General features: G+C 51.0%; 1 protein-coding gene and 1 long non-coding RNA gene across 3 annotated transcripts in view; one reads left to right on the forward strand and one right to left on the reverse strand.

The window, feature by feature from the left end:
* ADAM12 (ADAM metallopeptidase domain 12) overlaps positions 1 to 26,457 on the reverse strand; it is a 340,207-nt gene that overhangs the window by 86,388 nt on the left and 227,362 nt on the right. For both annotated transcript variants that reach the window (XM_029932773.1, XM_029932774.1), the window contains exons 6-9: positions 14,042 to 14,228; positions 6,364 to 6,429; positions 5,235 to 5,306; positions 540 to 709 (exon numbers count right to left, since the gene is read on the reverse strand). In XM_029932773.1, the coding sequence (XP_029788633.1) occupies positions 540 to 709; positions 5,235 to 5,306; positions 6,364 to 6,429; positions 14,042 to 14,228 (495 nt within the window). The remainder of the gene's footprint in view (positions 1 to 539; positions 710 to 5,234; positions 5,307 to 6,363; positions 6,430 to 14,041; positions 14,229 to 26,457) is intronic.
* Positions 13,639 to 25,274, forward strand: LOC115286000. Its single transcript, XR_003905808.1, has 4 exons — positions 13,639 to 13,727; positions 17,870 to 17,937; positions 23,664 to 23,752; positions 24,656 to 25,274. It is a non-coding gene; the product is annotated as an uncharacterized LOC115286000 (long non-coding RNA).

Raw genomic sequence — 26,457 nt, forward strand, 5'->3', positions numbered from 1 at the left:
GCAGGGAGCCTTCCAGGACTGGTCCCCATTAGGTTAAAAGCACCTAAAGGGCGCTTGCTTCCTGACTGATGCTCAGGACGCAGTGACTGAAAGAGTGCAGCCTGCGGGGGTCGTCTGATCTAGAAAACCAGAGTCACAGCAAAACGGGAGGAGGAAGGAACGTTTCCTCTCTCCAGGCATCTGGCAACGATCATCTTAATACGTTGTCCTCACATCTTGCATAAACGTTTTTCAGTAATAATGAAAGAAAATGAGGTTTTTTGTCTACTCAGGACCATTTTTATATCAAGACAAAGACTAGAAGAATTTGCATAGAGGAAAACATCCAGGTAATGGAAAAGGAAAATAAGACATCTCATAGAGGGAGACGTTCCCAACAGACCCATGGTCCGGTCAGGATGGCATGTGCCCCACTGCTGCGGGCTGGGAGACGCCCTTGGACAAGCCAGTGTGCTCTGCAGAGAGGTGCAGCTCCAGGGACTGCCAGCAGAGGGGGCTGCTGAGGTCACGCGTTCTTTAAGAGACCATGATCATCCTACCTGATAAGCTGGGCGTTGTCATGTGATTTGCGAGGTAGAAGCTTCATCTTCCTCCAGTCCAGAAATTCATGGAGGCTTGTGAACGGGTCTTGACTAATCGAGCATTTGTCGATGTCATTCCACACCTCCACGCCCACCAGCACTATCCGAATGTTCAGTGGTCTGTAAATCTGACGGAGAGACAGCATCCTCTGGGGATCACATTCACGAGAACTTCAAACGCAGAGGAGGACATATCTGCATGTTGTGAACCTCACCCACACGGGCGGGAGAAATCTCTCTGTGCGCCCTGGTTCCTGTGGCATTAGAATTTAGGAAACGCTTGCAGTGTCTGATACAAAGTGATGTGTTAACTGGGTTTCAATGTGGTTGGCCAGTTAGATGCCAAAGCAAATAGGCTTTCTGACGTCTGCCCTTATTTGTCTGAGAGCACACGTTTCACAAGGTCCACTGGTGATTTAAAATGTGCATATAGATGTGTACTATCGCTAACACAGTTACCTTATACCTGAGGACGGCCAGTTAATAACTACGGCAAGAAAAACAACGAGTGAATTAGGATCTTTCAGACATTCTGCCAAGGACAATATGTGTTTCTTTTAAGCAAAATGTTCTACCTACGAGTTGCTGAAAATGAATCTGTATTAATTTTTCAGCAAAGACTCAGACTTGGCTGACACGATCACCTTCTGTCACTTAGAGTCAACCTAGAGGGTTTTAATTAAATGAGCAAATCAATATCTTTCAGAATAATAAAGGCAGGAGCAGCCCCCTTCTTCCAGAATGTCACGGACCATTCTCCTCCCGGCCAGAAGTTAGCTCACCAGCGGTGTCACGGGACAGACCTTCTGAAGGAAGTTCCTCTCTTACAGGCTGGTGAAAGCAGCTTCGGGCACCTTGCCAAAGCAAGTACTGTCACTGCCCTTCTGCCTCCCCTCTGCACAGGTTCCTGACGTCCACCTACAGCCCTTTCTTGACAAGCAGATTGTCCTGGGTGGGAGGTGGGAAGAGCGATTCTTCTAATGGCTAAGGGACGGTTTCGTCCCGGGCGAGATGAGTGGGCAGGGCCGAAGGAAGAACTCTTCATTGCCCTCAACTACTCTGCTGCCCCTCACGTGCGTCATGAGAGGGAGCCGGCTCTGTGCTCGGGGCCCAGGGATCCCCCAATGCCCGTGAAGGGTGAGGCAGCACACAACGGGAGGGGCCTCACTTTCTGATACTCCAGGTAACCAAGCAGGAACAGGTGGCTGAGGATGGCAGCCAAAGTTAAGCTCCAGATGGGAGCAGGCCCCAGTTTTCCTCTGCAAGTCTCTGGGCCACAAGTCACAGGAGCTCCGCAGTTGACGGTGAAGCCCCATTCCAGCGTGGCGACCGGGAGGGCCATCACTCCCCAGGCTGGAGCATCCGGCCCGGGTGCCGAGCCCACGGAAGGCAGGCTCGCGGCTTCCCCGTCACCGGGTGAGCACGGGCGCGTGCCTGGGACCCACGCTGCCTCACAGAATGTCACCTGGGGTCTAAGCAGATGACAATGACGGGCATTACATGGATAAGTTCAGGAGACAATTCTAAGACCCAAATGCTGCCCGGCAGCTTGGCTTTAGTCAAGAATTGCTTGGTCTGTGATATGTGGAATTTAAGCACAAAGCAGATGAACACAGGGAGGGGAGAAAAAAGAGGGAGGGAAACAAACCATAAGAGACTCAACGGTTAGAGAACAAACTGAGGGTTGGTGGAGGGAGGCGGGTAGGGGCGGAGCTGGGTGGGGGATGGGCATTAAGGAGGCCACTTATTGGGATGAGCACTGGGTGTTGTACGTAAATGATGGATCCCCGAATTCTACTCCTGACACGAATATTGCAATTAACCAATAGTTCATAGTAAAGTAACATAACAATTTAAAAAAATTAACAAAGCCTTGCTTGGTTTGCAGTATCTGCTTGCACACTCCCAGCCCAGGCTTCCTGGGCAGAACGAAGTTCCCAGGCTCCTCTGGAATTCTGACTGTGTGTGTCTGGCCACTGCCTTTTGACAGAGGGACCCCACTTCCCACTGTGTTAGGCACAAAGGTAACAGCGACCAGGAGGCAGAGATGTAGGGAGTCCAGCGCCAATGCCCACACCGGCTTGCTGAGTGACAGCCTCAGAGACGATGCCCCATGTGGGCTCCAGGCTTGTCCTCTGTGAAGGGGACACTGTGTTTGCCTCCCCTGAGGGTTGTCTGGAGGGGGTAACTAAGGTCTGTAAGGGACTGTCCTCGTTTCTCAGAGCTGACAATGGTGCTGGCCAACCAAAGAGCTTTCCGTACAACGATGGGTGATTGTTTCTATTAGCTCTTCGGGTCACATCCTTACAACAGACCTCACGTGTCCGTGCATCACCTAAGGTCCTTCCGCTCCAGACTGATGTCACTGAGCAAGTGTCACTCGTGCGACTCCTCCTGAGTCATCATACACAACCCTGCCTCCTGCGACCCTTCTTCCGGGCTGACATCGATGACCACGGCGAGCGCTCACTGAGCATTTACTACGTCCCAGTGCAGTGCTCAGGACTTCCCATGCTGCAGCTCTGTTAGTCTGCATGACAGCTCAGGGAACCAAGACTGGGGACACCGAGACCTGGAGGGGCCAGGCAGACTAGCGTGACTGGGATGTGGACGAGAGCAGACGGGGCCCGGCACCCAGATTTAAACCACCGCGTAGCACGGCCACTTCTGTGCGAATGCCCTGACTCCCTTCCAAGATGACCTGCTGTGACCCTGTGGCCTGGGGAGACGTCCGACGGGGGCCTGGCAGCTGTCTGCTCGGCCCACACGGCCCAGAATGGGGGTAGACACGGTCCGAGAGTGCTGGCACCGATTCACCCACACACACAGCAGCAACGAGCGTCTGCTTGGCCCTTACTGAATGCTCTCCTCGGCGAGGATGAGGGTGCCCTCGCCCTTGCCCAGAGGTCAGCCAGAGGCCCAAGGCTTGGGACCCTTGGCCATTAAGACAGTAGAGACAAGTCTCGCTCCAATAGCGAGAACTCCCAAGAGAGGGTTAAACAGGGGTTCAGAAGGTGCTGTGCGTGAGGTCTCAAGGAAGGCTTTCTGGAAGAAGTGGGAAAAATGGGTGGAAATAAAGGGAAGACCTTTGGGGTCCAACACGAGAGAACGTGCATCCCTCAGGCAACCAGCTTGGGAGAGGAGAACGAAGACCCCACGAGAGGGGAAGTACCTGCAGAAATTAAATGCACGGAAGACCAGCCCTTTCAGAAGTAGGTCACACAGGGTCAGCACTTACGAAGTGGCAGCTGGTGCTGACTTCTTGATAAGACGCGGAACAGACCGGAGGTGAGGGGTTCAAGAGGCAAAGCGTGGGCGATCGCACAGCTCGGTGCTCTGCCCTCCCATGGGATCAGGACCCAGGGAGCCTCTCTCCGCCCCGGTGCACAGGCTTTGCTCCCACCTCTGAGCGTCAGATGTGCTTTCTGTGTTTTACCTATGGGGGGAGTGTCCTGAAAGTTGCGGAATGTCGCCTTGGTGCTAAATCACTGCCTGGTCTTTCGGCCTGGGATGTCCTTCTCCCTCTCCCCTTCAGGCCAACACGGCTAGCCAAGCAGCCGTTAATGTGGAATGGCCATGGAAGGCCAGGATTTCTGCAAAGGAGGAAGTTGACAATGCAACAGCCATTGTTTTGGGGCCGAGACACACTCTCACTTGCAGAGATGCAGACTGAACCTTTGAACCCCGACCAGAGCCCCAGGGCTCATCGGTGGGCAGGCTCGGAGGCACGGAGCATCCGGAAGAGCCTGGGTACCCCATCAGGAGTGGTGGGGTCTCAGCAATTGAGCTCTGTCGGCCAGGCTGGCAAACTGCATGTGATCCGTAAGGTCTTTTCTGAAGTGTGTTGCACTTTCATTACCGGCGCAAGTAATTACCTGGCCCCAGTTGGCAAGATGGCCAGGCAGCAACGCCTTTGAAAGCTTCTAGGCAACTCCAACGTGTGGGCAAGTGTGAGAAGCCCTGTTTTAGACCCAGAGCCGTCAGCACTGGACAGCGTGATATGTGATAGCTCTGCTCCTGGCGGGGGGGGCGCGCTGGAGAAGATCAGAGAGCTCCGCCCTCTCCTTGCGAACCGCTGGTGCAGGGAGTGTGGCTAACCACACCTCCCGGGATTAGACCAGACTCTGGGGTTTCCTCCAGGGTCGGAACCACCTTGGCCAAGGGTGAGCTCCCAAACTCTTTGAATTGGGGGTGGGGGCGATTTCCCAACAGCTGATTGAACTGAAAGCCAGTTTCCATGTGTCAGGACCATAGAGCCCGTGTGTCCCTTATAAAGGACAGGCTGCCCTCAGGAGGGGCCCCTGGGGAGCAACTCGGGGAGCCTGGGAGAAAGCCCACTTAGGAGTTCCCCAGAGGGTCCGATGCTCCTACTGGTTTTTGGGCAGGGACCCCCTCACACTGGGACTTTGGCCAGAAGAGAGCCCAGAGGGAGGCACAGGCCAAGGGCACCGCAGTCTGGACAGTGTGCGTCACCCTACCTGTCCCAGCCCCGGGAGTTCTGTGCTCAGAGGAAGGGGAGGTCCGCGTTCCAGCCGAGGACCGGAGGCTGACCGGTCTCCCCACCAAGTGGGACGAGGTGTGCTGCCCTCCCTCCACCTCGTTTCTAAACATTGGCGGGATTTGAGTGATTTAATTACCCAAAAAAGAACTTACCTTGTCAGCGTGATTAGCGATCTCTATTAATCGCTGCTTAACTTTTTCCAGATCTTTTCCTTGCCTCTGAAACTTAATAATTTTAAATGTCAGCATTAGTAATGGCGAGAATATCCATCAAATCCCATCTTCCCAGCTCCTGGAAATGCAAAGTCTTGGGCTTCACAAACCGCCAGGGACCCTCCCCGGTTAACGGTGACATGAGTTCCCAGCCGGATGAGTAAATTTCCGTGTCTGGGGACCTTCTGAAACTCCCTGAAATCTGCCAAGCGCTCTTAAGACAGTAACTTCTGCGATGTTTCCAGCCTCATAAATGATGGAGGCTGTGACGGGTTTTGGCAGAGAGAACAGGCAGCGACAAGGCAGTCCAAAGCCATTTTTCATTTCATCAGCTCGATTTTAACTTCTTCGGAAATCTCCTCTCTATTTGTTTTTAAAAATTAAACGGGAAAAGCAACAGAAGCTCATGGCAAGAATTCAGACCACGCAGGGGAGAACGGGGAAAAGTTAATGAGCTTCCCTTCTCCTCTCAAATCCGACCTTCCTGAACGGGAACCATTTTCTGAGCAACCGTCAGGCCTGTTTCATTCATAGGTGTCGAATGAGTTCACGAGAAAAAGTCACCTCATTCACACCATGTGGCCACAGCGAGGCAGGGATGCAGAGAGCATCTCAAAACAGCTCATTGGGAACCAGTTGAAGGAAGGAAACTAATATAGCATCAAAGTGCAGGTCAGTATTTCTGCGGCGGCCCTGCAGCCTGCATGCATCAATCTGTTTTGGTTTGGGGTGTGCTGGACCTTTCTAAGTGCTCCCCCGCCCCTCAAGTGGTTTAGAATACATTGTCAAGCCATCTGCCATTTCCCCGAGATCATTCCGTTTGGGGAGCTTAGCTACAGGGCGGTTCTGCCTTTCCTGCAGCCCTCGCTCTAATTTTTATAACATCAGATACATTTTTAATATTTTATACACTACAATGCCAGGAAACCCTTCAACGGGTTGTTTCCAGGGCTTTTAAGGGCTCAGAGAAAATGAGGGTAATCAGAGCACGGAATAACTTGCTCAACATTTTCTTCTCCCTATTTTTGTTTTTAACCGACGGGACGGAGAAGTTTTCGAAAGCGCTTACCTCGCGGTTGTCGGCGACAATGACCAGCTCCACGTACTTGGTCATCTTGAGGGCCTCCCTCTTGTGCTGCCAAAGTAAACGCAGACTTAATCTCCTTAGCACCTCTCGGTGGCTTCCAGAACACTGCCCATATCTCCAGACCCGTGCGCTTTTACGGAGGTGAGACTGTCCTCACCACGGCCACTGGCTCCAGCCTGGTCCCCTCTGGAATTCACCTCCAGCCCTGACAACCTCCGGAAAACCTTCTCCACCCAGGGGACTGGCTTCCATTTGCGTCCGGGAAACCCATCAAGAGGAGCCCAGCCTGTCTGCTGAGTCGTTGACGGTGGGATGAGACGAGTGGAGAGCATTGTGACGTGACACACGCACGGAAACGAGTCCAATCAGAGCGCGCTCTGGACGGCAGCCAGCGGTGGCCATTGGTTCCGAGCCACACGCCGCACACGTGAAGGTCGCAGAAGATGATGCGATCCTGTCTCACGTGGGTTCCCTGCCCCGCTAGGGCCTAGTTTTGGGATTTGAGAAAAGTGAGAGAGCACATATTCTGTGCAGGGACTGCCTGGCCCTGCTACACTGCCTGGTCCATTTCGGGCCGCGTGCTCCTCGTGGCTGAGCGTGTGAAATTCTAGTTAGAAGCGAAGGACGAGGGGTCCGGAGAATGGGGAGTGATCAGGCTGGAACAGAATCAAGCAAGAAGGAGGTGCTAAGAGTAAAGCCAGAAAGGAACAAAGGAGACAGAAGAGCAAGAAACAGAGTCAAGAAAGGAAGAGAAACAACCCTGAACTCTCTGTCCTGGAGAAGGGGGCTTGGGGACACAGACACTGTGCATCAAGGGGAAGGTACAGGGAAGAGGCGGATGCAGAGGCATGAACTCCCTCTCAGATAAAGGCAGCCTCGGAACTGGGTTACATTTTAGTCAAGTTTCCTCAAAAAAACATTTGCACTCTTCCATGAGTTGCTGGGAGAATCCCAAAGGCATTTTTAGGAGAAAAAGAGCAATTCATGGAGGGTGGTCTCAAAAAGCACACATGAAAAAAAAAAAACAAAACAAAGCCTTCTGTGTCTGCAGTGAAGGCAGTTGGAGGAAACGGGGGTTGAGGTGGGCTTGGTCCCCGGACGGACGGGCCGGCGGACGGGTTCACGACCCTGCTGCATGTTAAAGGTCTTGTGCGCTGACCACGCTTTCAGACGAAAGCAAAAATGACCAAGACATGCTTCGAATCAGCTTTCCAGTCACATAATCCCGAGGGAAACATCTTTTATAAAACAAATTCCCATCAGTCCCCGATCTTCCAAACAGGATTTTTACAAGAAAAATGTTCGTATCACACCCGTGTCCCTGCCCGGCGCCCAGCTGTGCTGATTCGTGAATTTAGGTATCCTTCAAGAAGTCTGGAAATCTTATAGAGGGGGGAAAATAAAGCACCAGGAAAGGTATCGTTTCTCATATTTTTACAATGTTATGAGAAAAGAAGTCAAGCTCTGTAACCATGTGTTATGGGCATGCTTTATGGCTCTGGACTGGGAAGGGAGAAAAGATTAGCCCCAGGGGTACCCACTGGTGTGCCCAAGATGAGACACCTTTGGCAGGGGTGGAGAGCTCGCCCCTTCCCCTCACCGAGGTGTGAAAGAAGCAGAAGTCCCTTTTTCTCCCACTGCTCCGTGATTAATCATGAACAGCTTCGGCCAATCATACAGAAGAAAATACAGCTCTATCACAGAAAAGATGAATTAGTCTCCCGTTGAAAAACTCACAGGAAGGGTTTTTCTGTGGTCGTTTAGATGCTTATACCTTTTAGACCACGAAGGAGTGAAATAAATGACCAGGGGATTTTCCCAAGTGGCCTTGGATCATCATTTAGAAAATACACAATTCCCGATAGTGAAAACAAACACATGAACACAATTTTCCTGTCTCTGCAGTTTTCAGAGGAGTCCAGATTTTCTCATGAATTCAGAGACTTGCAAGCTCAGAGAGAAGCCTAACCACATAATAATAAAAAGCCACGGGGGGAGTGGCCGCCTCATGGCCGCGAACATTCATTCCTCCATCCGCGAGGCTTAAATTACCTCCACATGATTTCGACCTATCTGGGCTGTCCGGTTTAAAAAAAAATGTATTTAAAATTTTTTGATACGCAGAGCAACATTTGAAACTGGTTGCTTGATTGAATTTTCATTTTTGGGGTTATAAACAAAAGCCCTGCCCCAAACAGACAGGAACATAAGGAGCCCCCGAGCGTGGCCCAGCAGTCTCGGTTCCAAGGTGGAGCCCGAGGCGTTCTCTGAGTCTTGCTCAAGAGGGAACGGGTTCCTGGGCCTCTCGAAGACCTCACAGCCAAGTTCCCAGAGACGGAATATCCCCCTACGCGCTGCAGCAGGAACTTTGGCCCTGGGGACTTAACCCAGCCCAAGTCAGAAACACAAGCTGAGATTAGGGTTTCAATAAACTCTCATCGAGCCTCCTTCCCCACGTGGGCCAGACTATTGTATAGCATCTCTCGTCCCACAGGTGTCTCCTGTAGCCCTACGGGCTGGGCACCATGTCAGGTGTAGGGATGGACTAGCAACCTAAGGAAAAGTGCTCACGAGGCTCAGGTCCCACCAGGGGTTAAGGGGTGGGGTGACGATAAGAAATTAGTAAAAATAAAGCCGAGTGTGGAAGGTTAAAGACGGGGGTTTGCGACTACGGGGGCTGCGACCTGAGGCAGGGAAGTAGGCATGCGGGGAGGAACAGTGCTCAGACAGACAGAACAGCACAGCAGAAGTCGCGGGGCCTGGGGGGCTAGGGAGTGCTGGAGCAACGGGCAGGATGGCCACGTGGCCTAGAGTGGAGGGAGGGCTGTGGATGAGCCGTGGAGGGGCGGGGGCCACGGGAAGGAGGCTGAAGGGGACCTAAGAGCCATGGGGAGCCCTTGCATGTGAGCTTTCAAAAATGTCACTCTGGCTGCCGGGAGAAGGGATCACTGGAAGAGGACGGCGGAAGCCGGAGTGCAGGCGACTGCTGGGACAGTAACCATGGAGATCGGCAACCAGATGCCAGTGGATGGGGATACAACCACCAGTGACAGGCCGGTGACGACGGAGCTAGGGCCAGGGTTTCCAAGGGTGGCAAGATCGGCCAATTAAATAGATCCAAAGTCTGGTTTATCTTCCTCTGAATACAGAAGGGTCGTCATTGGCTCAGCTGAGGCTCCCGCCTTGACTCTGAGGTCCCTTTATGAATATTTAAAAGCTGGGTCCTTGTCCCCGCTGTGCGAGGTTTTCTCCTGAGTCCTGACGGTGACCTGTGTGGGGGTGAAGCACGCTGACCGCACCTGTGTGTGGGTGGGGGGGAGGGGGTGGTGGCCTCTGGGGCCCAGACAGTCTACAGGCTGCAGAGAAGACCCGCAGAAGAGGCGAGAAGCCGGAAGGACGGGCCCCATCTGATGAACTGAATGTTAATGGGACAAGTGAAGTTGAGTGCAAAAAGCCGGTGGCCCTGGGGAGATCTGCTATGTGTCTATCCAGGATCTTAACCGATTTGGGTCCTAGTAGGAATCCACACCTGGAGATTTTGGGGGCTCAGCTCACACTGATGGGTGCTCGGGACTTGGGGCCAAAGAAGCAACCGTAGGACTGCCTCGGTTATCTACCAGCGAGATCCACGAAGGAAGGACCCAGGCAGGGGCAGAAGTTGACACGGCCCTTAGAGGAGGTGTGGGCCTGCAGACAGCGCTGTGAGAGAGGAACCAGGTGCGCCTGCGGTGGTGCAGGAGGCCATGTGTCCTGGCCGGGTCCTGCTGCTCCACCGTTCTTAGGCTCTGCAGAGGACGCACATTATTATTGCTGCACATATCACCACCACACCCTTGTCTTCTACTAAACCAATAGGGGAGCCCGTCTAGAAATCAAAAGCAGTAGCCTTGGCCTAGAATGGCTACCTTTTCTTTTTTTAATGTTTACTTATTTTTGAGAGAGAGAGAGAGAGAATGAATGAGCGAGGAGGGGAGGAGCAGAGAGAGACACACACACAGAATCCGAAGCAGAATCTAACAGCCCAGAGCCCAATGGGTGGCTTGAACCCACAAACCAGGAAATCATGACCTAAGCCAAAGTCAGATGCTTAACCAACCAACCGAGCCACCCAGGCGCCTCAGAATGGCTCCGTTTGAGGAAACACCACAGGGCCTCCCTGACCAGCCCAGCAGCCCGAGCAAACACCGTTTCCTAGAAGAAGCATCGCCTTTTACATCTGACTCATAATCACCCACACTAATGGAGGGGAACCATGGCACAGATAATCCCCAAAGAGAGGCTAATTCAAACACAATTTACATCTATCTGCCTTTGGGATATATTATGTGATTTTCCTCCTGGAGCAGATTTCCCCAGCCTCCGCCTATAGCTTGCTCGGGGGCCGCCTTAAAATGAGTTTGCATTCTTGAATGGCTGGTTGACGGACAGGGGCTCTGCAGGTTGCAGAGGTGAGGTCTGACCAGGAAGCCATGTGACTGCAGGCGACCTTCCGGGAGCCACTCGGGTCCTCACTACCATCGAACGTAGGGCCTTGTAAAAATGACAAACAATGCCTCAAGCTTATATTACAGCCAGTGCGTACCCCGAGCGCTGATTTATTCCTGCTGCTCCACGAAAGAAAACACAAATTTCTGCAGAAAAATCTCAGCCTGCAAACCAATCTTTGCAATAGTCCCCACTTAGCAGGGGCCGAAAACGCTGGGCGAAACCCGGTGTGGGCGCTGCACTGCATAAAGCCGAGGAGCAAGCTGCAGTGACATTGATTGGTTTTTTTTTGTTTTGTTTTTGAGCATAAAATAAGGTGGTCGTAAGTGGGGCCGGTGAGCACCACGTAACTCGAATGTGCCCCTTTCGTATTTACCCGAGATGCCATCCCAAACCATCTCGCCTGCAATCCCAGGTCCCAAGGACTCCCCTTATCTGAAAATTACATTTTGTCTCATTTTCATTATGTAGATGTACCTGAAGTCACAGACATGTTCTCTTCCATAAAAACAATCGCAGCGATTTCTAGAAGAATGTGGAGCTGCCGTCTTCCCTTTTCAATTTAAAGGTTCATTTACACCCCAATATGCATTGTTAACAAAACAGCATCGGTGTTCTGCTTTCCACCTTCCTCCATGAGTCAGAAGGACTGGAAATTACGGTGCCAATCATAGTTGAGAGGGCCGTGAGCTTAGTTAAAGAATGAAGATGTGGCTGGCAAGTGGAGACCCAGCCCGTACTTCTGCACGAAATGGCAAACGTACTTGAGCGTCATTGAAACCGTCAAGTTATAAACCTCGCAGCGTGGGTGCTGCTGTCTTGGACAAGGTGCTTGAAGCGAAGCGCCTCAGAAACAAAATGCAAATGTTCTACTTGTTTATGACGGCAGGAGCTACAACTTCATCACCTCCTCTCCGAGGCGGGGGATGGGAGGCAAGGGGGCTGCAAGAGTGACAGACACACGCCCTGGGACCAGAGAGGCTGGTCTTTGTGACTCCATCTCTTAAATCAGTCACTCTACGAAGGGTGGGGGGGGGCAAAAAGCACGAAGAAAAGTCCCTGGAGCTGCTGTAGGGGTGGGTGGGGGTGGGGGGAGGGGACAAGGGGGAGGATGGAAAAAAAGCTCTGCTCCCTGGGGGGCAGTTCCGTCTCCACCTCTGAGTACCAGTGTCAGGGTGGGCTTCTTCCCCTTCTGTGTGATGCGCAAGAGAAGGAAAAGAGGGGGCGAGCATCTGCCATAGAAAATCCTGTAAGCATACTACAAAAATGTTTTAATGTTTATTTTTCAGAGAGAGAGAGAGGCAGATACAGAATCCAAAGCAGGCTCCAAGCTCCACACTTAGCCCAGAGCCCAAGGTGGGGCTCGAACCTACTAACCATGAGATCATAACCAGCTGAGCCATCCAGGCGCCCCTAAAATCTTGTAAGCATATTAAGAAACAGAGGATGTTAGGGTGACACAGGCAAAACCTCAGGACAGAGAGAATGAATGACATCAAATGAAGGTTAGGGGAATACTCTCCAGTCACAGCTGTGGGGCGTATTTGACGGAGGAGAAGAAATCGTTGAGGATAATGTTACTGTTGGAACTCAGACTAATGATTAGGAATGAACGAAGAGGAATGATATTTACGGACTGTTGAATGTTAAGCAGCATGACATTCAAAGTCACGGACAAAATGTGCTGTCTTTTAAGTGGAAGCCTGAAGAACACGTCCCTAGGCCATCAAGTATCAGCACATTGACATCATATCAATGAATTCCTGATTTCTTGTCAAAAGAGGAAGAGGAAGGCCAGAGATGAAAATTCAGGAAGTTAACTTCCTAACTGGATGTACTCATTGAAAGGCAGTGCCCCCAGACAAATGTGGCTACCCTGACTCTTTCTTAAAGAGTGTGGGGAGGGGTGCCTAGGGGGCTCAGTTGGTTAAGCATCTGACTTTGGCTCAGGTCATGATCTCAGGGTTTGTGAGTTCGAGCCCCATGTCGGGCTCTGTGCTGACGGCTCAGAGCCTGGAGCCTGCTTCTGAGTCTGTTTCTACCTCTCTCTGCTTCTCTCCCACACCCACTCTGTCTCTCTCCTTCTAAAAAATAAACAGTAAAAATTTTAAAGACTGTGGGGTGTCTGGGGGGCTCAGTCAGTTAAGTGTCTGACTTTGGCTCAGGTCATGATCTCGTGGTTTGTGGGTTTGAGTCCCCACGTTGGGCTCTGTGCTGACAGCTCAGAGCTTGGAGCCTGCTTTGGATTCTGTGTCTCCCTCTCTCCCTGCACCTTCCCTGCTCACACTCTGTTTCTCTTTCTTAAAAAATCAACATTAAAAAAATTACACCCCAGAAAAAAATGAAAAATTCTGTGCATGTTTAAAAAAAAAAAACCCAGAGTATCTGCTGTGGCCTGTGGCACCTTCATCATCCTGGATGTAAAAGGGCCAGGCAGCCACTTGGGGCGGAGGTTTCATGGTATTGTTTCTGTCCACTTAGCGGGGAGGGAGATAAGTGGCCCAGGCCCCATCAGGTCACGACTCATTCCACTTCTGCAGGAGGAGAGACCTTTGATGAGCACGGCTCAGGAGCACAGGTGTGCAGGAAACACAGAGCGCTTGGAGAGTCGAGGAAAGAGGGACAGGCTTTGGCAGCATGGACCGGGCTAAGCACCGCTCCTCAGCACCGCTGAGCAGGGACCAGGACTCGGCTCACCTCTGCGCAGGCGCATAAAGACGGGAATGCTATGCAGATCGTAACGAAGACCCTAATTGTAAACAGACTGGTCAATGAAGAAACCTCCATCTTGTCTTTCTCCTGTGGAAGGAGAGCTGGCGCCCAGGGACAGGTGAAGGCCTGTCCTGGCCTTGTTTATCGAGGTGGGTGCAAGGGTGGGGGCGGGACCGTGGGTCCAAGCTCCCTGCAGGGTCTGACATGTAGTGAAGGGTGATTTTGTCGGCCTCTGAGCCCGACTTCATCACAGGTTAATGAGACAGAGACTGACGTTAAAGCAGTGATGGAGGTTCCAGCATTGGGGTATGCTCTGCACCCAATGTCAACCCCTCCAGATAAAGTGGGTCACTCCATCCCCCAGACACGGCACCCGGGCACCAAAATTCCTCCAGGAGTCCTGGTGCTGGGTGTCCCAAGCTCGAGCCCCCACGCCCCAGGAGCACGGCCTTGGCCGCCCTACCCTTTTTGCCCCCGTCGGCGAGGGTGGCAGGAGCCTGCTCTCCGTGGCGGGTGCCGGCGGGCCGGGATGGGATCCGCACGTCCCCCAGGTGCCGCTCAGGTTCTCCACTGGGAAGAGCTTGTACTCGTTGCTTTCATTTTCCATTGGTTCCAAGATATATGTGCTATTTTCAAATGTAATAAGTCCCCTGTTAAAAAAGAAATCAGAAAAAAAAAATAGATAATTTTTAAAGGTGGCGTCTTGCTTATGGCCAAGGCCCTGTTCTCAACAAGGGAAGAGATGGCGGGAGCAAGGCCAATTTATTTCCATCCTCAGGGTTTAATGGGGAAGGCCACTTCTGGGTCATAGGTTTGCATGGACTCTTCGCGCAAATACCTTGAAAACAAGTCGGAGAAATTTTTGTCTCAAATATTTTATGGTGAAGAATAGATGGCATTTAGCCTCTATTTTTTGTTTAATTTCAATTTACAATTTTTTTTTTTTTTACTGGCAAAAAGAGTTGAGAGAAAAGATGCTTCCTCTGCTTGGAAAATAACTCCATCTGAACTGGCGGGTGTGATTCTGGAGGGACGTCTTTCTTTAAAGGAAAACGCCTGCATGGGAAGTATTCAGTCTGGTTGACAAGTTTCCTAACTGTTTGAAAGGATCCTGATCACTCACACTTCTTGATGGCAGGTGTGTCAACACAGGAAGGCATGTAAGGGCACAGGCATCAGAAACGCTCCTGGAAGGCTGAGGTCTGCGCCCAGGTCTGACTTGGTGGAAGGTGGATCTCTCTTTATAGGAGCGAGGACCACTGGGAAACATCCCCGCCCCAGCGAGACAAGATGGCTCGGGGTTCTGGCAGTCTGAATATAAGTTCCAGCGCTGTTACTTATTAGTTGTGTGACCTTGACCTCTTTGACCTTGGTTTCCTTACCTGGAAAGTGGGATAATCATACCTATTTCTCTGGGCTGCTATGTCACCTAAGGAAAACTTGTAGTCCTCTCGAGGTCATAAATCAGTGATTAAATGGTATTATTAACAGGGCAGGCCCATGGATTAGGCGTCTATTAATGTGTTATTCCAAAGACTGACACTTTCAGGAAGCTCCTGTGATTTGATGACATGTTTGCCCACATACTGGCCATTCGTGGCTCCCTGACAGAAAACATAGCATTCATATGATAATTATACTTCTGGGGATGACAGTAACGCCTTAGTTACTGAAGTAACTTCAATACTTCAAGACAAAGAAGACTTGGAAGTAACTTTCAGATTTGGGAATAAAGATGTAAGTTCTTTAAAAAAAAACAGACAACTTTGTTAAACATTCTCCGTTGCAGAGAGAGAAGGTGGCATCGGTCCATGGACCACACTCCATGGCTGCCCGTCTGGAGCAGGTCAGAGCCGAGGCGATGTTCCACTTCCCAGAAATAGCAATGCCAGCCTAAGGCGGGCAGCTGCCTTCAAGTGTTAGGGAAAGTGATGGTTTTTGTTTCTTTTCCAGTGTGGGACAATAAAGTAATTTAAAAGACTCTTCTTGATGTTGAAGGAAGGCTTTCTTTGGGGAAATGCAATTTAATAACAGTAAACCATCAGCTTTAAGACTTCCCACACAATAACAAAAGCTTCTAGAGACTTCCACAAGGTAACCACAACATCTCCACTAGAGAACGTTAACACGTTCATGTGAGATTTACTGCACTGTAAACAGACATGTCTAACATAGTGAGCCTTCTCCTTTCTTGAGACATGAACCGTTTCATACCCTTCTCAGAAAAATTCACATATACACATGTCTGCAATATTTTGCAGATAATTTCAGAAGATTCAGGACTACAGACGAGGTCCATGGGCTCTGGCTTAGGGTCATAGTTCTAACACATAGTTCACATTGCATCAACTCAAGGACCTGAGCATGCCTTCATCCTTAAGCAAGAGCTGAAGAAACCCATTGCTCCCTTAATTTTCTTCAGAAAATCTGAGCCTTTTTCCAAAAGAGGGACCTTAGGAAACGTTCCTATGTCATTTGTTATTCAGCTCTTCTCTCACACTATGCTTATTGTTTTAAAATTTTAGCATATGCGCTAAAGCAAGAGCCATCTTATGCTTCTTGATGGCCCATTAGTAGGTGACTATTTAGTCACTCTTAGATTTTAATAGAATGACAGTATTTCAGTACTCAAATCGTATGGAAGGAAGACATCTGAATGAGTCACATATTTACTTTGAACACAAACGGTGAACAAATACACTCTACTCAATTTATTATTGTTCAACTGGCTTACTCCACCTGTCCTACTGGATGAAGTTATGGCAGTGGGAAGGACAAAGGTCCTGCCTGGATGCTTGTGTCCCGACCAATGCCTACCTGTGTCTCCAGGGGACCGTGCAGACATGACTTTGGTCATCAACTCTGTTGGGGTGGCTTGTATCTCTCTTCTTAAAAAGTTCTTTACGAAACAAAACTTAGGTTTCTAAGTTTGGAATGGGTAATGGGGGATTTTTGTTGATTAAAGTTGATTTTAAAGAGCCTAAATTAAGAAAGAGTACTTAAAAAATAGGCCAAGGGAATGCAGAAAACAAACACATTTGAAGGGAAAACGTAGATTTGCTAAAAAACTGACTTTCTTGCCCTAAAACAAAGATGATCTCGACATTTCATTTTGTACACCAACATTTTCTATTTTGCGTCAGATTTTAAAATGCTGAACCCTCACAGTAAAACATGTCACCAAGTTCTAATCATGAGAAACGAGTTACTTAAAAAGTTTTTCAACTTTATGGAAATTTTTTAGAAATTGTTACTTAGTCATAAAAATGTTCTCATATCTCCTTTTATCTTTTAAGTCATCCAAGGGCCAGATGTTGAAAAACTGGGGTGAAGGCTTTTCCTCTGCTCCAAACAACTCACAGCCTGTAATGCAGCTTAATTAAATAATTGCTTTGGACTGTCTTGGGTATAATTAATTATTTAGCCCTAGAGATTGCTGGAAACAACCGTGCACTCAACATTCAAGGATTCAGGGTTTCTGAGATGTAAAATTTTGATGTTCTCACAGCCCTTGCTGGCCCCGAGCTAGATAAGCGAGTGTAATTTAAGCTGAATGTCATAGATTAGTTGTAAACTTGGAGCTAGAAGTATCTCAGAGTATGGAATTTAAATCCAGCCGACTTTGAAACTGGGAAAATGAAGACCCTGGGTACCTTCTCTAGGGAAAGATTAGGATGGTACCAGACTGGCCATCATGGTGCGGAGAGAGGTCAAGTTCTTGGGCAGTGAGTGAGTATGAAGCAGAAGAGAAAGAGTTGAGGAAAGCAGAAGAGAAAGGCGTGGTTGGGGGTGATGCGGGCCCCTGATGGTGCTCTGTCTGGGCCATGCTCCTTGCATCCATTAGCCAGTGGGTGTGCACGAGGCTCTAGCTCTGGCTGTTATCCCCACTGTCAAGGACATGCAGGGGGCCGGAGGCAGAGCTGGGACCTGTGTGCCCAAGCCCAGCACCTTTCAGCCCTCACAGCCTCTTGCTTCCCTCTAGCACTGTTTTGAGAGGGAGGTGGGGCCTCTCATGAGAAGCATCAGAAGGAAAAAGGAGCCAGAGAAACGAAGTGGCTGCTTTGAATATAGGCAGCCTTCCTTTAAAATTTAAAATCGTGTTGTTTCTCCTTCAATGGAAATGGAGAGGAATCTATTAAAATTTTAAATTGACTTTGTTAGCTCTCAAAGTGAAAACTCAGGAGGCCTATATCTCCTCCAGATAAGTTTTTGTTTTTCTCAAAATTCAGTTTTTAATCTCCCAAGCAATGGTGCATCAGGCAATAACAGAGCTTAATGCTGTTGTTCTTAGGATGATTTTTCTTGCTCCCCCCGGGCGAGTCGGAGAATGGCACGTGGATTCGGACTACCTGTAATAAGGTAATGATTAGAATATATGAATTATCCAGACCTAGTTCTGTGTTCAACTGCTAATTGAATTTTGGTGGAAAGAAAAGACTTCTGGTCTCAATATCAGGCTGCCAGTCATAAGTTAGAAATGCGGTTGGCATGAAATTTAATTTCAGTCCTTTCCTGGGGGAGCCCATGGGTAAAAGTAATATCATACCTCACACGCGCTGGATACAGTGATTGTAGTGATATTAGGGAACACGTAGGCCCTGGTGGGCTTATTTTCAACAAGTACTTTTCATGGGAACTACTCGTGTACAATCAAAGCAGATATGCAGGGTCCCCTCCTGCAGGCAAAGCCCGGGCTAGCTCTGGCAGAACACACAAAGGTATCTCACCCATGGGCCCTGTTTCAAATGTAATTCACGTCCAGGGTTGGGAGGTATGACAGAGGAGGTAAAATGTTAAACTATCATAAAGGATTCTAATAATAGTTGTGACTGGCACATCAGTAATAATAATAGCAGCTACGATTTATGAAGCCACCACCCCTGAGCCAGGCTCCTTTTTAAAAATAACAGTGTTATCTAGGGGCGCCTGGGTGGCTCAGTCGGTTAAGCCTCCTACTTCGGCTCAGGTCAGATCTCACATTCGTGGGTTCGAGCCCCGCGTCAGGCTCTGTGCTGACAGCTAGCTCAGAGCCTGGAGCCTGTTTCTGGTTCTGTGTCTCCCTCTCTCTCTGCCCTTCCCCCTCTCATGCTCTGTCTCTCTCTGTATCAAAAATAAATAAAACATTAAAAAAAATTAAAAAATAACAGCATTATCGAGAAATGATTCACATACCATGTAGTTCAGTCTTTGAAAGCATGCAACTCAATGACTTTTAGCACGTTTGGCAAATTGCGCAAACATCGCCACTGCTTCTAGAATGTTCCCATCATCCCCCCCAAAAATGATGTGCCTGTCATCAGTCACTCCTTATGCTCTCCTGCCCTGTGAGTCAAGCTTTTGAATCCCTCTGTTTTCTCTAGTATTTAGAGAGATCCTTTTAGAGCCGGTATCACGAGCCCCTTTTACTAACAGGAAGCCCATGATACGAGTCCAAGGTCACTGCAGTGGGTTGAATAGTGCTGCCCAAAAAGAGATGTCTAAGTCCCAACACCGGTACGTGTGAATGGAAGCCTTGGGAGAAGGGTCTCTCCAGGTGGGATTTTGTTAAGGATCCCAAGATGAGCTCATCCTGGATTTCTGGTGGGCCCTAAGCTCAATGACACGTGCCCTTGGAGAAAAAGGAGACGACAGAGACATGGCGGGAAGGCCACGTGAAGGTGGAGGCGGAAACCAGAATGATACAAGCCAGGAGCCGCCAGGAGCCAGCAAGGAGGCGTGGGTGGGTCCCCCCTCCCACACTGCAGACTCCTTGACTTCAGACTTCTGGCCTCAAGGACTGAAGCCCCCAAGTTTGGGGCCCCTTGTCATGGCAGCCAGGAAACTCACACAGTCACACGGCTGGTCAGCAGCACAGCCAGGAAGCCCCCGGTGGACCTGGCTCCCGAGCCCATCGCTTGGCCACGCGGGGCCGCCAGCCTTCTCTCCTCAGTCACCAAGGTGACTGGTGCGGGGGAGGACACAGCTGAGCTCAAGGGCAAAGGCCCCCCACGGGATGGGTGGTCAGCCTGGTGCCGACGGAGGGAGGGCTCACAAATGGCTCCTGTGAAATGGGGCCTGGAGGGGAGTTTGGGAGGATGGGGAGGGCTCGGGGGGTGGGGAGCATGGCAGGCAGGTGAGTGGCCCTGAAGGAGCAAGAGCCGAGGAGAGAGAAAGGTCGGAGAGCGCAGGCAGATGCTGTGTACATGGGAGGGCGTGTGCGGGTGGATGGTGGGGGCCGAGGAAGGAAGGCGGGACACAGGATTTGGGCGTCATTCTCTGCCTCCATCCTTCACCATGGCTTTGACCTTGGCTGCACTGTGGCCTCATCACATACCGTTCCACACCCTTCATGCAGACTAAATAGTGCCTCTTATACACACTTCAAACCCCTGACTGCCAGGACTCTGCTCCTGCTCTCTGTCCCCTCTTTCCTCTCCCTTCCCTGACCCTCACCCCAGGACGCTTGATCAAATCCTTCAGTGTAACCGTTGGTGGCCACCCTGCTGGCCTGGTGGGATGCAAATGAGTCAAGTTTAGGGCCATCTTCTATTCCTTGGTGTCCCCACCTAAAGGCCAGCCACTGCTCCTGTGGCTGCCCTTGGCTGAAATGACCGTCCGGGCTGATGCATAACCTTCAGGGTTCAGCTCGGCCAAACCTTCAGGACTGCTCAGCATTCTGGTCCCTCTTGTGGTTTCGTGCACACACATGTCACAGTGCTCACTACACAGCATGCAAATGGCATGTGGCTGCTTTACACACCCAGGGAGTATTTTCCTCCTTCATCTCGGTTTTCCTGGCCCGGCACCGGGGACTGGGGTGATCGGTGGGTGACCAGGCCGTGAGCTGGTGACCAGTGCGCGCTTGCGGGAACCCTGGCGTGAGCGCGGAGGGGCTCAGTGACTCTGACCCGGGGGCCACAGGGAGCTGTGCGGGTTTGCATGCGGGGTGGGGGGGGCAGGACTTATGTTATAATCAAGCCATGTTTTTGAAACATGACCTTCTGGAATGTGCAAGATGGCTGTGAGGGAAAGGGTGGAGGCAGGAAGCGCGGGTGGGAGGCACTTAGAAAATTTTGGAGCAAGGGTTGATCCAGGGTGGTGACGGGGGAAAGTGAACAAGAGACACTTTATGTGGAAGTATGCAGGAGCCGTGAGCACAAGAGGGCTCATCAAAGGTCACCAGGGGCCAAGTTCAGGAGCCAGAGGTGGGCTGGTCCTCTCATGGAAAAGATGCAGGCGGGGAGCCCAGCTGGGGGCTGAGGAGTCTGGATTCGGACATTTTGGGGTTTTGAGGGAGAGTGGAGAGGAGGAGAGCCGGCACTTGACCTTGGGCGACCCTCAGGACAGACACCAATGCCGCCCTGCCAAGGGAGCAGATGAACTGTGAACCCAGCACTGGCGACAGATCCCACAGGGCTGCTGAGTGAGTGTCCCCAGGGGAGGACGAGGCGGGACAAGGGGGCTCTGGCCTGAGATGGCAGGCGTGGCCAGGGGGCCGGAGGGCAGGCAGCAGAGGCCAGCCCGTAGAAGGTGAGGTTGTGGAGGGTTGTGGTGCAAAGCTCAAGGTTGGGTTGGCTTTACCTCCACTCTATGCCAATTTCTTCATTAATATGGCCTGCTGCACTTCAGAGGTTTCTTTCTTTTTTTTTTTTTTTTTAACATTTATTCATTTTTGACAGTGACAGAGCGAGAGCGGGGGAGGAGGACAGAGAGAGGGAGACACAGAATCCAAAGCAGGCTCCAGGCTCTGAGCTGTCAGCAGAGAGCCCGATGTAGGGCTCGAACTCACAAACTGTGAGATCGTGACCTGAGCGGAAGTCGGATGCTTAACTGAGTGAGCCCCCCAAGTGCCCCCATACACTTCAGAGAGTTTTAAAAAGGTTTTGGACAGGCTAGGATTAAGCGTCACTGACCACTTGATGCCACCAAAGGTGACTAAGCACCTATAACCTGCCAGGTTTTAGGTTGAGCCCAAGGCCTAGAGCCCAAGGGTCCAGCAGACAGGATAGCAAAGGCAAGATCATCTCAGTGCACCTGACTTTCTGGCCCGTTAGACTGTTTGATGCAGGCCATTTAGGTTGAGCTGCGAGATCCGCAGAGAATCACATCTGCCCAGGTGAGTGACCAGAGTCAAGCCACGGGATGCCAGGGAGGGCGGCGAGCGCGTGGCACGGGACGGGGTAGAGGCCTGTGGGGACGCGGCGGCTCGTTGTCCCGGCCACCGTGCTCTCCGCCCACTTTCCTGCTAAGATTCCCTTCCGTCCGCGCCTCCTCAGCTGAGATTTCTCTTTCCTTCCTTCAAATGGGCCAATTCAACTTGTGTGTTAACTCATAAATAATAAAATGAGTTAATAAAATGTCGAAGTAGAAGTATTATTAGAACCAATGCTAGTTTATTTTAGTGTTTGCCTTAAATTGCAAATGCTTACTTTCATTAGGATGGTTATTTCTGATTCCATTGATCATGACACTGGTAAAGTCTTTGAAAAATAAATTGACTATCTTTCCGTAGCATGTGGCAAGAAGTATTTCTGCATTTTGTGCTGTAGTTGATTTCATGATATAAAATTTAGTGCAGCAAACTTTATATCACACAGTTTAAAGGAACACAATGATGTATGCACTTATTGGGGGTGACGAATAGACTTGCATCTGAATATTTTTATGTAATTCAGTTAAAAAATTTTTTAATGTTTTTATTTATTTTTGACACAGAGAGAGACAGATTATGAGTAGGGGAGGGGCAGAGAGAGAGGGAGACTAGAACCGGAAGCAGGCTCCAGGCTCTGAGCTGTCAGCACAGAGCCTGATGTGGGGCTCGATCCCATGAATGTGGGATCATGACCTGAGCCAAAGTCAGAGGCTTAACTGACTGAGCCACCCAGGTGCCCCATGTAATTCAATTTTTGAAAGCATTTTGCACTGTCTCTCCCATTGAAGGCCAGTGCTAAGGGCTTCAGGGGCTGTGAGCAATGTATCAGAAATGTTCCCCACCCTGAAGGTCCTTTTAAGGTATGTGAACGTATAACAAGATATACCAGCAACTATAAACAGAGCGAGGAAGGACGGGTGCCTTATAGTGCAGGTGCGAACAGATATTTATGAAGCGTCTTCTCCGGCAGGAAAGGACCGTCTATTCCGACTGCCGGCTCTCCCCTGCTCCACTCTCCCTCAAAACTCCAAGTCGTCCAATCCAAACTCCTGGGTCCCCAAACGGGCTCCAGGGTGGGGTGGGGGTGGGCTTGATGAGGAGCATCATCTGATTTAGGCCACTGGTGAACCTCCCAGAGCCAAACGGGAGGTGGGCAGAGAAGCATGTCCCAGGCAGAGGGGTAACAGGGGTAAAGACAGCAACATGTGTGAGGCGTGTTCTGGAAACAGCTAGAAACCAGTGCGGCTGGAATGAGGGAGCTTCCTCCCAGAGGAGGATGGTGGGGCTGGAAAAAGAAGATTGGACCCAAATGTGCAAAAGGCTTAGCAGAACTAATATGGAATGAGGGGTTGGCCAGACTTGGGGCTGAGGTGGTGTTCCCGATACAGCCGAGGGACCCCGGAACCTCACGTCTGCATCCATCATCTGAGGAGTGTGACACCTACCGTCTCTGGTGAGCATCGCACGAGAACATGCAGAGCCCTGTATAAATGCAGGAGACGTGACCCAGGCTGTGAGGAGGAGAGGGGGACAGCGGCAGTGGCCGTGGGGTCTGCGGCTCCCAGCTGTGGCGTCAGGACGGGGTCCCCGATGGCGGAGCTTCCCGGCTGCTCCGCACAGCGGTGGCTGTAACTCTGCCCTCCCGCCTCATGACAGCCGAAATTGACGATGGACAAAGTCTAGCGTCCCCTGAATGCCATCACCACCCCGCGGGATACGTGTGCATGCATGCGTGTTAGTATGTGCGTGTGAACATGCAAGTGTGAGCGCAAGTGCACGGGTAAGATGGTGTGCGTGGGCGTGCACGTGTGCTTTGTGCTCAAGTGTCCTACGGGCCATGTCGAAGTAGAAGTATTATTAGAACCAATGCTAGTCTACGGTTCTAGACACCAGTTTCATCTATGAAGTCTGTTACACGGCAGGTTCAAGCTGAATTTCACTACCACGCCTGCAGGTGATGGGGAAACTCTCGGCTGATCCCCAAAGTGTGGGCCCCCGGACGTGAGTAGGAGCCAAGCGGGTGGAGCAAGAGAACAAGGCATGGTGAGTGACATTCCCCTGCCCTGAGGAGCTAATGCTGCAGCCCGAGAGCTGCGTGGGGATGGGAAGGTGGCATTTATGAATAAAATCAGGACACGGGGACACGCTGTTCTGGGGCTCCAGCAGGTGTGTGCCAGGGCGGGGGTGTCTGTCCTAGGATAGCAGGCTGGTGCCTCTAGAGCGGGACCAGAGTTCTGTCCCTGGCAACGCGGCCGCTGGGTCCCTGTGCTCTGCGGTGTGGAGTCGTCCCTGATGCTCACGGGGCCTCCCCGAGGCAGGTGCTTACTGGCCAGGACGGCGGGGGGGGCGGGGGGGGGGGGAGGCACGAAGCCGGAAGAGCAAACGAGAGATCAGAACATCAAAGGAGAATCCTGCATCTTTGCACTGAAATTGTCCTAATGAGGAAGGAGCATTTCGGGGAGACATATGATAAGGTCAAAAATTAACTTATGCCTGAACTTTGCATTTGGCTTGGAGTCCTTTCAAAGCAGGGATGGACTCGGCGGCTGCACTCACTTTTACAGCCGATTTTCCACGTTGCACTTCATTCCCCTCTATTAAAGAGCTGTTTCCTCCTTAATCCTGCTTTCTACTGGGATCTTTATGCTTTCCTCTCTCCTTATCTCCCCACCACCACCCTCCAAGCTTCAAATGAAGAAGGCTGACTTGTTTGCTTCTTTCTCTCCACTCTTGTCTGTTCTGGGACGGAGCTCTCCTCGCCTGCCCAGGTTTGATGGAGCCTTTTTGAAGAATGCAGGACGTTCCTTCTCAGCAAACACGGTCTGCTGGGCTCCAATGACCGTGCCCTGAGGACATCGGAGTGTCCCTCCACATTCCTAGATGTCGATGTGTTTTGGGGTCACACCACACTGAATTTAATTTTTCGTCCCTACTCTCTTTCTCAAGGTCCACCGGCCGATGCCGGAGAGCTGCATGTCTCCTCTAGCTGCAGTCTCCATCGATTCCTCTTCCGGGAAGCCGTTGACGGAACACGGCCTCTGCTCTGGTCTGATTCTCCACTTGCAAGATCTCCAGGTGGACTATGTGACTCCGGACTCCCTCTGTCCACGCGCGGTCGGTTGCGCTGGTAACAACAGCGCAAGGATCTGAGAAGTCCTGATTCCCAGGCGCGCCATCTGCCCTCGGTGCTGCCCATCGCCGCTCCAGGCCCTCTTGGTGGTCGACCCCAGAGGACGCAGCACCTACTCTTCTGACTCCTCCTGAAACTCCAGCCACAAGTATTTGATAGTGTCCCCCTTCCCCAGATGGTGGTCTGTGCCAAGCACCCGGGAGGGACCGCTGTCCAGGTGCTGGAGATGAGAGGTGCAGGCTGCGGATCAGACACTGCACAGCGGGGCAGCTGGGTTGACCTCTCTGTGTGGGGGGACAGTGGCCTGCCCCTTTGGGGGTCAGCCTGAGAAGAAGGATGGGAGTTGTGACCGAGGGGTGTGGCCAAGCACAAAGGGCAGATTTATCCTCTTTGAATATTGCTCTGGGAATATTCCTCTTCATTTAAGAAAATTAATTAATGTTACTGGTTAGTAAATTGTTTTTATTATAAAAAGGAGCCTTTAGTAATGCCTTGGCAATACCCCTTTTTTCTTTATGTATCAAGAGTTTGAGAGGAGCCTGGGTGGTTCAGTCAGTTAGGCGTCCGACTTCGGCTCAGGTCATGATCCTACAGTTCGTGGGTTCGAGCCCCGTGTTGGGCTCTGTGCTGACGGTTCAGAGCCTGGAGCCTGCTTCGGATTCTGTGTCTCCCTCTTTGCCCCTCCCCTGCTTGCACTCTCTCAAAAATAAATAAATGTTGAAAAAAAAAAGATATCCCTAAAAAAAGATTTTGAGAAGCCTATGAGAAATCACCTGAAAATTATTATCAGACCAACCCCAATACCTCTGGGTTTTGATGGTCTAAAACGTCCTCATCAATGTGTGGTTAGACCTGTTTGTTTCCGAGCGTCCTGGCCCTCGTCTGTCCTGTTATGCCCAAGATTTCATTATCATCCCCAAAAACCAGAAACTGCCAGGGACACTGAGTCACACATAGAAAAGCAAAGGGCTTTATGGCCAGACCTAAACTTGGGCTCACAGACTTCACCAGCGCAATGGATCTGTGCTGAGAGCCCGAACAAAGGGGGGTCAGGGCTTTTATGAGTTTGGGAAGGGGGAGTTACAGGAAATTGTGACACAGGTACAGGGGTCCAATCACAACATTTAGAGTATTAACCAATTACAGAGTGGATCCAGGACCCAGGACCCCCACGTAGGGTGTAACTAGCCTTAAGCAATAAGTGATCACCTATAGCTTCTATTTCTAGGCCCGCCCTCAGGAATGTTAAGGGTGGTCCTTCCTGCCTTGGGTAATGTGTGTCCTTACAGTCCTTTCTCTGGCAGAAGCTCGCTTGTTGTCCTCGTGCACGCGCTCTCCCCACCTTCCATTCCTGGGGCTGGGTGAGCTTCACCCCCAGGCCGGCCCAGGGGGATAAACCAGAGTGTCATACCCACCACTGGCCACTGTGGCTGTTTCAGGGACGGGCCAGTGACCCACGGAGGCCCATCAGGTGTGTTCTGGGAAGCCCTGCTGAACTCAAAAGGGAGCCCTCACTCTTCTACCTGCGTTCTGTGGACGTGAGCCTGGAGCTGCAGCCTCGCTGTCACCAAAAAAATAAGCTGTGCATACAAATAAAACCAACACAGAAGAAGGTAGA

The sequence above is a fragment of the Suricata suricatta genome, chromosome 2, assembly GCF_006229205.1.
Source record: "Suricata suricatta isolate VVHF042 chromosome 2, meerkat_22Aug2017_6uvM2_HiC, whole genome shotgun sequence".
Classification (NCBI taxonomy): Eukaryota; Metazoa; Chordata; class Mammalia; order Carnivora; family Herpestidae; genus Suricata; species Suricata suricatta.